Source organism: Chinchilla lanigera, unplaced genomic scaffold, assembly GCF_000276665.1.
Source record: "Chinchilla lanigera isolate Chin_1 unplaced genomic scaffold, ChiLan1.0 scaffold00017, whole genome shotgun sequence".
NCBI lineage: Eukaryota > Metazoa > Chordata > Mammalia > Rodentia > Chinchillidae > Chinchilla > Chinchilla lanigera.
In genome coordinates this window covers 762,312-775,412 of record NW_004955418.1, presented here as the reverse complement: position 1 = coordinate 775,412, position 13,101 = coordinate 762,312, and the positions used below count along the sequence as shown (strand labels likewise).

The following is a 13,101-nucleotide window of genomic DNA, read 5'->3' as shown; positions in this document are numbered from 1 at the left end:
TTTCACACCCAGCATGGCCTATTCTGGCCTGTTCAAGCATCCTCATATCTTTTATGGCCAATGAGTTGCACAACTCCAGTGGCACCACTGATACCATCTACAACACAAGTGGGGCCCTGGAGTCCTGCACCTTTCTGGAGCTAGCCGTCCTGCCCTGAGACTGCTTACCTCCTAGGGAACAAAGAAATGTCTCGGGGTGATGGGTGGAGTGAGGGGTGGGGAAGACTGGAGCCCATGCCATGCTTTGAGAGCGCTAAGTCCAATTTTTCTTTTTAGTCCTGCTTATGGAGGCTAGAGTTTCCCTAGGGTACATTCTGGGAGGGGGCCAGGCCTGTGGTCTTTGTAACCTGCCCCCAAGACCAAGGTAACAGAGTCCAGGGTGCACGCACCCATCAACCAGGGTGGGAATCTGAGCTCAGCACGGGTGGCTGTGGTTCCCACTCAAACTGAATTTCAGGGGCCAAAGGACGGGTTGAACTGGGTGGTGAGTAGCAGCCTGCCCACCAGCTCTTCCTGCTAAGTCGTCAGCTTTGACTCTGGGAAGGTCTGTACCCAGGGCTGGAGAAGAGCAGGGGTAAGAGGGGGCAGCGAGGAGAGCCCACGGGCTGCATCTGGGGTGACAGAGGCCAGGGCCTCTGCGTTCCCCTTTCCCGACCCTGCCTCCCGGGCCTCAGTTTCTCCTTTTGGTAGCCTGGGGATAATGCCATATGTGCTGCCCTCACCCAGGGGGAGGAGAGGATGGAGGATGAGGGCGTGCTCCAGGCACTGGGAGGAGTGCAGGTTCGGAGTTCATGGAGGGCAGGTGGAGATGTGTGAGGATGAGCAGGCAGATGGCGTGGGCTGGGAGCAGGGGGATGGGGCATGAGCCAATGGGAGAGGGAGGCATGCCGCTGGTATGTGCACAGGGCTGGAAAGAGTCTTGTTCTGTCATCATCCCCTGAACCAGTCCCCGAGAGTCACGCACCAACCGTGCTGAACAAACACACGGAGAGAAGAGGAGAAAGCAGCGAGAGGAGGTGTGGAGCCCCTGTCTGGCCCAGACAGGAGACAGCCATCTTGACTTGGACCCTCATTTTCAAATCCCCTGAAGTTTTCTTTCTTTCTTTTTTCTTTCTCTTTTTTTTTTAAACAACAACAACAACAAAATTCAGCATCAGTGACAGTTTCTTTTGGCACTGAGTTCTAGAAAAACGGGAGGCTTACGGAGAGTGCCTGCCTTCCAACACGCCTGCAGGGCTCTGAACCGATACACAGCAACAAGGGTAAGAGACCAGGAAGGAAAACTGAGTTTCATAGAAACTGGAATGAAACTGACCAGTGTCGTTTCATTATCCAAGCTAAGCGGAAATGCAAAAAAATCAAAATAAAAAGTAAACAAACAGCACAAATGGTAAGACGTGAGTCCCGTTTCTTAATTTTTTTCCTTTTCATTCTATTCAGGTGTCATCAGGAGCCCCGAGAGGCCTTCCCCCCTCCCCTCCCAGCTCACCCACCACCAGAATGGCCTCTGGGCTCTGCCCATCCCCTCCCCCCTGCCCTTCTCCAGCACAGCTCTGAGGACATAAGTCCCCACCAGGGAGGTTCCTCTCCCCTGCCAGCGGACAAAGGGAGTCAGGGAAGTCAGTTCCAGGAGCCCTGACTGGGGCTGACCAGGGGCGCTGAGTGGCTATGGGTACAAAGCTCAGGTTCTAAGCTGTGAAGCAGTTGGGCTGGTGGGGTGGAGAAACAGGGCACCTGCCATCTTCACAGGGGCTCAGGCTTCTCTTAGATTCCCCTGGGCTCCTAGGGGTGCAGCCTTGCTGGCAGAGCCCTCTGAGAGCCCACCTATTTCAGCCATTCTTTTCCTACACAGAACTCTGGAGGGGAGCCTGGGCCCCCAGGCACCCCTCAGCGCTGGCATCTGTCTTGGGGGACTGAGCCTTTTCTTCATGGAGCCAGAGCTGGTTTCATGCTGGACACCTTTAAGGGTCAGGGGCTCACGGGGCTAGGGAAGAGGACAGGCCTGATGCAGGAGGCAAAGAAAGGGGATGTAGGGGTGGCCCATCTCTGTGAGGGATTCCAGGACCCTTAGGAGTCTACAGCAGGTCTGTTCTAAACAGTTCAGAGCATTTTCAAGGCTAGAATATTCCCCAGGGTCCATAACATGAAAGCGGCTGCCCCTTAGAGGGGCCAAAGCAGGGAAAGAGGAGGGTTGAGGTCAGGCTGAGAGCTTCCCTGGAGGACCTGTTGCTTCTGGGACTGGCCTCTAAGGATTGGAACGGGGGAGGAGAAGAGGGGATGGTGGCAGGTGAAGGGTGGGACCAGGGAGGAAGCAGCCAAGGAGAGCCACAGTCCTGCCTGGCAGTGTGGCCGAGCTGCCCAGCACTGAGGGGTGAGGAGACCCAGCCTCTTGGGACTATATCTTTTCGGGGCAGGGCTTTTAATGTCCCGGCCTGCTTGCCAGGCCCACATTCCTAGGAAGGCTGAAGGCAGGAAGGGGTTTGCAGATCTGGCCAGGAGGGCTGAGTCGGACCTTGTCTGTGGGGAGCTCAAATGTCTCTCTCTGGATCTCCACCAGTACTTTGGTGGCCTTTGCCCAGATGCTGCGGGAATGGGTCTGCTTTGGCACCTTGCTGGGACCGTAGGCTCGAGTTGCTTTGAAAATCCCGTTATTTACTTGACTCTCTTCTCACTCCTCCCCACTCACATGTCCACTGCAGAATCTGTCCAGGGGCTCTGGGGCCAGCTGCCCAGAACATCCTTCTGGACCTGGACAAGCTCTCCTGACTACCATTCTCCCAGCTGCCTGTCTGCTACCAGGAGCATCCAGTCCTGAGCTCCCAGGAGTTCCTGCTTGGGCCTCCCTGACCTCCTCTATGGGGCCACACCCCTCACTGCATGGAAGGGAACTAGGGCCTACAGGGCACAGCTAGCACCTAGGGCATACATGGACAATGAGTCCTGTAAGCCAGGGAGAGTGGTCAGATCTGAGGTGAGCACTGGATTCTGGAATCCCCCTCAAGACTGTAAGAGTGGGACACTGAGGTGCCAAGGGCTCTGGAGCCTGTGACCTGCCTGATCCGCCAGGCCCTTCAGTGCTAGGGGAGATGCAACCTGGGACACGTTCACCCAGAATGTATTTGGAGAGTTGCTGAGAGGTGGGAAGGAAAGGAAGAGATAGAGAGAGACACAGAGAGTTCGATAAAGAGAAAGAGAGAGAGAGAGAGACAGAAAGACAGAGGGGAAAAAGCCCAGTGTCTTAGACTGGCATCCTTATGGGATGCTGTCCCTCTGGGGTGCTGATGAGAGGTGGACATCAGGAGATGGGGCAGGTGGTGGCCTAGGAAGCAGGAGCTCCTGTGCCCCTTAGAGCTTACATCTCCCTAAATACCAGAAAGGGCTAGGAAGAGGGGCAAACTTCCCTGTCTGCAAACCCTGGGGACCCCTTGCCAGTGACTTGAAGCCAGCTTTTCCTGGAGCCCTCCATTCTGCCTCAGCACCTCCTGCCCTACCCTGGCCCCCAAGCCCACCCCCACTGGTCACTTACTTGCAGGAGAGCTGGTTGATGCCTTCGATGTAGTAGCAGACGCCTCCATTGACACAGTAGGACTTGGCTGTCTCGTTGCACTTCCGGGCGTGCCCCGACCAGGATGATAGGGTGGTGCTCACTGAGGGTATGAGAGACATGTGCCAGTGACCCACTGAGACCACCTCTGGGCCCTCCATCACGTCTTATCTCAAAACCAGATCACCAGAGATGGCAGGAACGACTGAGGAGAGATGGTCTAGGGTCCCTCTTGGTCACCAACAAGGCAAATGGGAGGCCATCACAGTGTGACCCGGCATCTGTGTTGTGGGCAAACTTTCTGAAGGCTGGGAAAGCTTTCATTTTTTTGGAGAGGATGAGAAGGTAGCAAAATGTTTCCTCTTTTGGTATAAAAGCCCGCCTCTTCCCCTTTCTTCCTGTCTTCCCAGGCCTCCACTGTAGCTGGATGAGGTGCTGCTGTCTAGTGTGGGGGACAGTACAGGGCGGGGTCACCTGCCTCCTGCTCAGGTTCTCACAGCAGCCTAAGGAGCAGCTGGAAGGGGGTGGGGACTGGCACTTGTGTACACTGGCATTTTCTATTTAGAGAGCTGTGGCAAACTGTATTATCCACTTTCTTCTACCTTTCTTCTAGGGCTGGGCTGCAATGCTACAAGGACACCTACGCTTTGTCTCCAGAAGCATCCAGGGTCTCTTCCCTCTTGCCCAAGACCAGGCAGCTCCCTCCTCCTCCATTTCATCAGCTGTTGCCTTTGGAGGGAGCCTCCGGGCCTAGGACAGCCCAGGTGATAAATCATAGGCTTCAGGTTGTTGGGAAGAGACAGACTGTGTGTGTGTGTGTGTGTGTGTGTGTGTGTGGTGGGGCAGCTGGGGTGTGAACAGCAGATGACAGCGAGGCTGGACTCTAAGGCTGCTAACCCAGACTGCACAGCTGATTGACCAGACTCCTTTGAAACATGAAAATAATAAAAGCCCTGCTTTCCCATCCAGAAAGCTGGTTTGAAGTGAAAACTCTTGCACCAAATGTCAGTTTTCATCTGTAAGATGGTGCCCTCTGCTGTGTCCAGACTGGTTGCTAGAAAGGGTTTCCTACTTCCCCCTCAGCTTTCTAGGGCTCTGCGGGTCTCTCATTGCCACCCAGCAGTGGCCTTTAGGCAGAAGTGCCCTATCTTGCCTTGGCCAGCTCTACCTCCTCAGGGTACTGAGGGGAATGGGGTGGAGGTGAGAGCAGGAGGAGTGGGGCAGGCACTTGGCGCCCGCAGTGTTTAGACATGCAGGGAGACAGATGGTGTGGGGGACTGGGAGTGTATACACAGCTCTGCCTCTGTATATGTCTGAGGAGCTCACTGATAAAATCCAGCGGGCAGGGCCTGCTCCCACCTTCCCATGCACATCATGCCTGCTGCTGAGCTGGCATCCTTGAGCCCCAGCCCTGCAGAGGTCTCCTCCAAGGCTCAACCACAAACCCAGCTGGGACCCACATGCTGGCTGGGGAAAGGAAGCTTTGCGCTGATGTCTGCCCCACTTCTGGGTCAGTGAGACCCAGAAACCTAAGGAAGGACAAAGAGAAACAACTGAGGTGACCATGCCTGCAAGTTATAAAGTCCCATGGCTGCTGGGTGGGTCCTAGAGGTTGTCTTGCCCTTTGGCTATACTGCAGAGGAGCTCTGAGGAAACAGAATGGGAAACTGCTTGTCTGGAGAACAGTGTGCCTCTTTTGACAAGGCTTCAGGGCTCCTGACATCTAGGTGTGCATTCTTTTCAGCAACCCAGTCCCTGTGAAACAGTGCATCAGCACCAAGGCTGGCCATGAGCATATGAACAAATACCAGCATGGACCTGGGCCCTGGGTCAGCCACAGAAATCTTGGTCAGACTTGTCAGGCCTACTGTGGCTCCCTCAGCAGCCATAGGTGGCAGAGACTGCCCACTGTGGTGCCCTCATTGTTATTCCACCCAGGCCAAGTGAGCAGTGGACAGGAATGAGATGCTAACATGCACACAGTCTATGCACTTGAGGCCCAGGGAGCCAGCCAGAGGACAATGAAGGAGGCTGGAGCCCTCCTATGCTAGCTGTGGTGCATTGAGCCAGGGTTGCCGAAACCACATCAGCATGGGAGTGGGGCCGGGGCTCTAGCAAGGCAAAAGGCGAATACAATGGGGGAGCTAGTCCCAGAAGGTAGGGGACAGTGACCACAGGCCCCTCCACCTCAGAAAGACCGCTTTTCTAACAGCAGGACCTTCCCAAGGCACTGTAGCCCAACTGTGCTGGTGGTGAAGCCACGCTCCGGGGAGACTTGCCGGCTACAGAGGTGCACACATGCTGTGGAACTCTCACACTCTCTTAGCAGGTATGGGCTCTGTGCAACATGTCCACACTCCCTTGCGGGCATACCTGCATTTCTTCACTGTGTTTGGAGACATGAGGGTGACATGACTTCGAAGTGTGCAGGCCTGACTACTTCCTTGAAACCTCTACCCACCCAAACTCAGCACGTCTGCCCCAAACCAGGTTCATGTTATCTGCCCCAGCCATCTTTTCCAGGCTTCCCTGGTAGTGACCAACTGGCAACAGCCGTGTTTTTAGTTCTCCTTTCTTCCCTGAGGCCTTCTGTCCCCAGTGCTTGCCACTTCTACTGCCTCAAGAGGCTCCACGCCTGTCTCTCGGCCTCTTCCCTTAGTCCAGGCCACCACACCTCTTCCTTTGCCAGTCTTCCTGCCCTCACTTCCTGCTTGCCTTCATCTTGACCACCACACTGGTCTCAGCCCAGCTCCTCTAACGAGCCAGGTGCCCTCTTGCCCAGAATGTCCCAAATATCAGTGTCCCAGAGTGGCCTCTCCCAGCTTTTCGAGCTGTTCATGTTTCTTTCCTACTAATTAGTTAGCTCCTTATACGTCTCCTCGTAGTATTTATTCTTACCTAATTCCATGAGCCACTGTTAGCTTCTCCACTAGAATGTAAGATCCCTGAGGGCAGGACCACACCTGTCATGTTTCACTGAAGCCCAGTACCTAGCAGAGTGCCCAGCACATAACAGGTACTTAGCTGATGTTTATTGAAAGCATGAATATGCAAATAAATACAATTCTTCAGAGAAAAATGCCTTGTGCTGCCATCTTAGGGCTAATCTGGTGTCCTTGGCTAATGATATCATCTCTGTAGATTAAAATATTGTCTTCTACTAAATGAAAATATTTCTGGAGGGTCTTAGGGAAATGAATCAAAATCACAATGAGGATGTGATTCATACCCACTAGGATGGCTACAATAAAAAATGGATAATAATGAATAGTGGTAAGAATGTGGAGAAATTTAGAAGCCTTAAAGCATTGCTGGTAGGAATGTGAAATGGTGTAGTTGCTTTGGAAAACAGTCTGGTAATTCCTAGAAAAAATTAAACCTAGAATTACCTTGTGCTCCATAAATTTCAAGGTATATCCCCCAAGAAATTGAGAAGCCTGTTTGCACACGACAGGTTGTACATGAAGTCCACAACAGCCTTATTCATAATAGCCAAAAATGGGGAAACAATCTGAATGACCCAACAATCCAAACTGGTGAATAGGTAAAGAAAATGTGGTAATTCACACAGTGGAATATTACTTAGCCATATAAAGGGATGGAGTACTGATTCCTGTTACAACATGGTTGAATCTTAAAAACATGTTATATAGAGGAAGCCAAGTCACAAAAGGCCACACATTGCATGATTCTATTTATATAAAATATCTCTAATAAGTAAACCCACAGGGACAGAAAAGGAGATCAGTGGTTGTCAGGGGCTAGGAGAAAGGAGTGGGGAGTGACTGCTAATGTGTGTGAGTTTCCTTTCGGGGTGATGGAATGTTCTGGAATTAGTGGTGATGGTTATATAACTTGGTAACTATACTAAAAACTACTGGATTGTATATTTTAAAGGGTGAATTTTATGGTACATAAATTAACCTCAAAATGTAATGAATGCCAGGAGGGGTAAACCCAGGAAGTCATTACCAGCCATCAGTATCTTGGTGTGAGTGAGCTGATCGGGCCTGTGGACAGTAAGAAAGGACCAGGACGCAAGTTCAGAGCTAAGGTTGCAGAGCTATCTCCTGCGCATGACTCCAGCTGCTTCTCTTCTTTGCTCCTGGTCAAAATGTCTGCTTCTCTTTCGAGGTCCCAACCCAGTGCTTCTTGATCCATCAACACTTCCTCCTCCTCCCTCTTCTTCTTCTTCTCCTTTTTTTTTTTTTTTTTTGAGATACTATGTCTTCTAGGCTGACCTCGAACTCACCGCGTAGCCTAAGCTGGCCCCAAACTCTCCATGATCCCCCTGCATCAGGCTTCCAACTGCTGGACCGTAGGTGTGCAGCAGTACACCTGGCTAGCACTCCTTCCTGCCTAACACTCCCTTCCCCTTGGTGCATGGTCTGCCCTTCCTCTTGAGCTGTTAGGAAAGATACAGCTGGGCTTAGCTTTCTGCCCAGAGCACTGAGCAGTCATGCTGAGTGTATAAGTGACAGTGTGCATGTGAATGTGTTCAGACAGCCCGCCTTTTAAAGCCCCCAGCTGGGGGATGGGCCTAAAGCCCTCTCCAGGGCTTGCACAGTCCTGTGATAGCCCAGGTCAAACCTGCCTACCTTCTGGGCAGGCCTGATAACCTGGGACTGGTAAGCCACCTCAGGGCATTCCGGAGTTCCCATTCACCTGAGACAAGGCAGCTCAGAGGTGATTTGGACCAACTTGACTGTTTTGTTAAAAGCTGCACAAACCTTCTGTGGACTTCTCCTCTGCCCAGTCTGTGCAGGAAGCCAGGAAGCTTCCTGGGGACCTGCAGAGGTGTGACTGCGAGGACAGCCTGCTCCGATTTGGGGAAGGAGCATCAGGCTCTGCCTGAAAGGGGCAGCAGCCTTTCAAGAGCAGGAATGATGCCCTCGAGCAGGCTGTGGCTCCCTGATGCCACACCCCTGTAGCCCTGGTCTCCCCGGGGCCTGGGCGGGCCATGCCAACCCACCTTGGGATGAGTCAGAGGGGGCAGGCACAGCGGCCTGCTGCCCGCTCTCCACCCCCTCCCCCGGGTGTGGTTGCTGCAGGTCTCCTGGGTTCTGTGGGTAAACAAGGAGCCCAGGCATCTTTGCATGGGAAAATGTCCTGGTCCCCTCAGGGGCCCTGTTTACCTCCCCACATCACAGTGGATGGTGTAGAGTAGCAGAAGAGGTGTATGTCCTGTGTGTGCGTGCATGTGTGCACAACTGTGCACGCGCACAAGCACGTATGTGTTGGTTAGGTGCACAGGACGTCAGCCTCAACATTAAACTCAGAATCTCAGAATTTTAGAAGGAAGAGGCTTAAAGATCAACTCCATAGGGGAAAAAAATGAAGACTAGGGAGGTGGAGTCATCTGCTCTGGGTTGCTTGATGAAGAGCTGGGAAGAGACCAGAATAGTGGTCTCTGAACATTTTCCACTGCCCTGCTCTGCTGCCTCCCTGCCAGGCCACAGGGACGAATGGCAAGGAACCTTGCGTGCAGCTGGGATTCCATATCTGCCCTTAGTGCCCAGCCCAAAGGCTCCACTGTCTGATTTCTAAAGTGATAAGAGCACGGCCTGCTGCAAGCTGAAGGGACCAGGCATGGGGTGGGATTGCAGCCCATCTGTGGTCTCATAGGCTCCTTGGCCTGGCTTCAGGACCCAGGCTCTGGGCTGCAGAGAGGGCACGGCTGTGGGTACAGCCCGCCCCCTCTCTGCGAAGAGCAGTTCTTGAGGGAATGCTTCTCCATGCAGTTCTGGCAGGCTCATTGCTCGAGGCACTCTGCCTCTCCGCGCCCCTCCACACACACCCACAGGCTTGGCATCTACCCTTCTGAGCACAGAGACCGGGCCAAGCGGGCACGTGGCCTCACCGTGGAATCCATCCCTGAGCTTGTAAATGTGGACACAGAGACGAGGTGGTGGGTTCTTCTTCCTACTCCCTGCTCCCAGCAGGACAGAAGCTATTTCCTAGTAGGGAAGAATGAGGCCAACACACAGCAGGAGAGTGTCCTGACCCAACCTCTCTGTTCGTGGACAATCTCAACCAAGAAAGTCTTAACTAAGAAACAGGAAACCCCAAATCTAAGGTGGATCTGAGAATGTCTACCTATTATGATGGGCAACTTCCAGACCCCTAGGTACAGCCCACTTGCCCGGGCTTAGGACAGGTTGACAGAAGTGGGGATCCAGGTGCCTCCATTGCTACCATTCTTGGTCTGGGGCATAGAGGAGACAGTAGAGGCTTTGGAGCCGGTTATAACTTCCTTAGTATAACATTTACCAGTACCCACTGTGAGTCAGGCACTGAGGTCAGAATGGTAACCAGGCTAGATACACCCCATGGAGCTCCAAGTTTGCCAGTGGTTTTTATATTGTGAATGGTTTTCTTTCTTTCTTTCTTTCTTTTTTTTTTTTTTTTTGGTACTGGGAATTGAACTCGGGACCTTGTGCTTGCCAGGTAGGTGCTTGTGCCACTGAGCTATATCCCCAGCCCTGGTTTTTATATTGTATAGCTCTATCATTAACTAGCTGTTTGACTTTGGACAAAATATTTAACTTCTCTGGGTCATCATAATGTATAAGATCTATTCTGAGCCTGAGTCAGGGTTCATGAGATACCGTGAAGCCTGGCTCAATACAGAATATCTATAATAGAAACTTGCAGGAGAGAGGCATCACCCCTGGTCTCTCCACTCCTGCGGCTCATCTCTACCACAGAGGAAGTCCAGTAGCACTATGGGAGCTGAGGAGTGATCAAGAGATGACACCAGGCCAGTTGGACCAAGAAGTGGCCCAACACAGCCTTGAACTGAAATGACACCGCAGTGATCTGGGGTGGTGAAGGAGGGAGGCTTCCTGGAGAGATGGTTTGGGAGAAAGATTAAGGCTGGGATGTACGGGAAGTGACCATGGTTAGGGTTGGAAGGATTGTTTGAACCAGAATGGTGGGAATGAAGTACTTGTCCTGTGGTTCCACAGGGTGGGGATGTGACCAGATGCATTTGCCTTTCAAGGCCAATGCTCTGAAGCTGGTGAGCGGGGAGGAGACTTGAGTAAAGGTGCTCTTCAGGTGCGGTTGGAATGGAAAGGAGAGGAGTGAGAAGGATCCTGAAAGGAGACTGCCCCTGCCACGGGCACTCAGATTTCTTGGACATAGTGGCAAAGGAGAACAAGAGGCCCAAGAAGCTGGGGGAACAGGGGTACCCCTTACCAATACAGGACAGACAGGGTTTGGGCTAGCTTTTTGTCTGAGGATCATGGGGCAGGAAATGTTTAAGTTAACTTTTAGACAATGCTGGGTCTGTGGAGTATTGGAAGGCTGTCTAGTGGAAATATACGCAGGTGATCATAGACATAGGATTAGAATTTGTGATGGGGCAGGACCGAAAGTGAACCAAAACAGACAGGTAACTGAGTGGTATGCTCAATCTGTGGATGTGGGAGGAAGGTGGGGATTTGAAGGGCCTGGGCTACTGGGGCTATAGTGGAGGGGCACTGACTGAGGACTGGCAGCTTTGGCAGAAAGGAGAGGTGAGTTTCCTGTCAAGGGAAGAACTAGGGCCCGAGAGAAGAGCCCCATAGGAAGGCAGCCCGTGACCTGAAGCTGGAGTCACCAAGAAAAGCTAAGGGTTGCCTCGAGGTCCCCATCTTTTCAGGTCTTCAAGGAGACATGGCCGTGGGGAGGTCTGCCACCCCTGAACAGAGGCTGCTCCGAAGGGTCCCGGGCATCCAAGCCTCCAGCCCTATGGCCTGGTGGAGACGACTGGCTGTCTCAGGTGCCCAACTGAGCAGCCAGCAGCAGGCAGGCAGCTTGCACCGCCCTGGGCCTGCCTCTCCCCCAGTCCCGCTCCTGGCAGCCCAACCTCACATAATTGCCTTCTAAAAATATCCTTCTCTCCACCCCCACCTCTTGATTTCAAAATATTTAGTTTTCAGGGTATTTAAGATGAGAGCTGGCGGCTCTTCCAGGCCCAGATAACAAAGCTAAACATTTATGCTTCGACTGCATTTCTCTGGATCGGCTGAGATCTTGGGCTTGATACAGCCGCAGCAGGAGGGAGGGGAGTTGAGTGCAGTACGGCTCAAGTGTGGGCCTTCCCAGGGCTGGGGGCAACTGGCCCAACCTGCCAATCCCTCCAGACTCTTGCCCAGCGCCCCCGCCTGGGGGCCACCTACCGCTGTTGACGTGGAGCCGGCCGCGCACAGTGTCCTTCCCCAGGATGTTCTCAGCCTCGCACACGTACTCTCCGGCATCCTCCACCTTCACCTTGTTGAACTGGAGTCGTGAGTTCTTTCTGGTTGGGGGGGACAGGCATGAGCATGGCCATCGTGGCTCCCCTGCAGTCACCTGGTGGCCACCTTTGCCCACAGCACACAATGGCTGTGCAGGCTGGGTGGGAAGTAGACCACTCAGACTTGCCTTCTCTGGGGTCCAGGTGGAATGTTGAACCCCAGAGTTAGAGGGAGACCTGGGCCTTCAGGGCAACATAGGATGAGGCCAGTGGCTACACACTTTTGTGCATCTGTGAATTTTTCCGTTGATTCCTAGGGCTAGGCCTTCTTTGTAATGCTTTCCTTGGGGGAGGAGAGCCAGGCCCCTTAGGAAGTCACATGGCCATGTCCCTCATTCCCAGCGGCCTCAGCCTTCTGTAGAGGTGGCAGCTTGTCACTGTGATATTAGGGCCTGCTCCCAGCACTATGGTTTGAATATGTTGCCGAAGATCATTGATCCCTACTGCAATGGTGTTGGGAGGTGGGGCCTAATGGGGGTGCTACATTACAAGGGTTCCACCTTCATGGACGGATGAATGGGTTTGCTGTTGAGTCTGGCCCCATCATTCATTCTTTCTCACCATGTGATGCCTTGTGTCACATTATGGTGCAGCAAGAAGGTCCTCACCAGATGCAGGCCCTTGACTCTGGACTTCCTAGCCTCTGAAACTTTGAGCCTAATACATTTCCCTGTCTACAAACTGCCTAGTCTGCGGTACCCTGTTATAGCAGCAGAGTGGACTCAGATACCCAGGTACTGGGAGAGCCACAGTTCTGACAGGTTCAGGTGGCAACTCGGCTCAGATCCCAGTCCCAACCTGTGGCTCTCTTCTTCTTTCCGCCAGACCGGTCATTATGGGAGTCCTGTGTGGCCTTCTGCGACCTCAGTACCTCAGGGAACAAAGATATTCTGGACTTGGCCTTCAGGGCCAGTCTAGGTGCCTTTTTTACAGATGGAAAAGCTGAGTACTAGAGGGTTCCTGATTTGCCAAGGACACCCAGCAAGGCAACTGCAAGCACTCAGAGTTATAGTTGGTGAGGATGTGGGTTATATCCGGGCATCTGAGGCTGGGGCCAGCTCCCTCTCATCCAGTCCCTGCATGCTGAGAATTGTGGGGCCAGGCCCAGCAGGCCCACCTGGCACTGTCACTCCATGGTTCCCAGGGCTGGTTCCCCTCTTTTTTCTGCAGTCTTGGGTCAGATTTTCCTTTCTTCTCAGAGCTTCCCTGTACCCACTCCAGGGTGCATGAGCTCTGCAGCTCTTACCCTCCTTCTGCCCCAGTGTTCTCTGGGGGC

The 13,101-nt window shown here is 53.1% G+C and overlaps 1 protein-coding gene across 1 annotated transcript in view; it reads right to left on the bottom strand.

Moving 5' to 3' along the window:
* The window catches only part of Nrg2 (neuregulin 2), a gene marked incomplete in the record, with an annotated part of 245,238 nt that overhangs the window by 18,449 nt on the left and 213,688 nt on the right, over nucleotides 1-13,101 (bottom strand). The window contains 2 exon segments of the mRNA XM_013512931.1: nucleotides 3,527-3,647; nucleotides 11,710-11,828. Of these exon segments, the coding sequence (XP_013368385.1) occupies nucleotides 3,527-3,647; nucleotides 11,710-11,828 (240 nt within the window).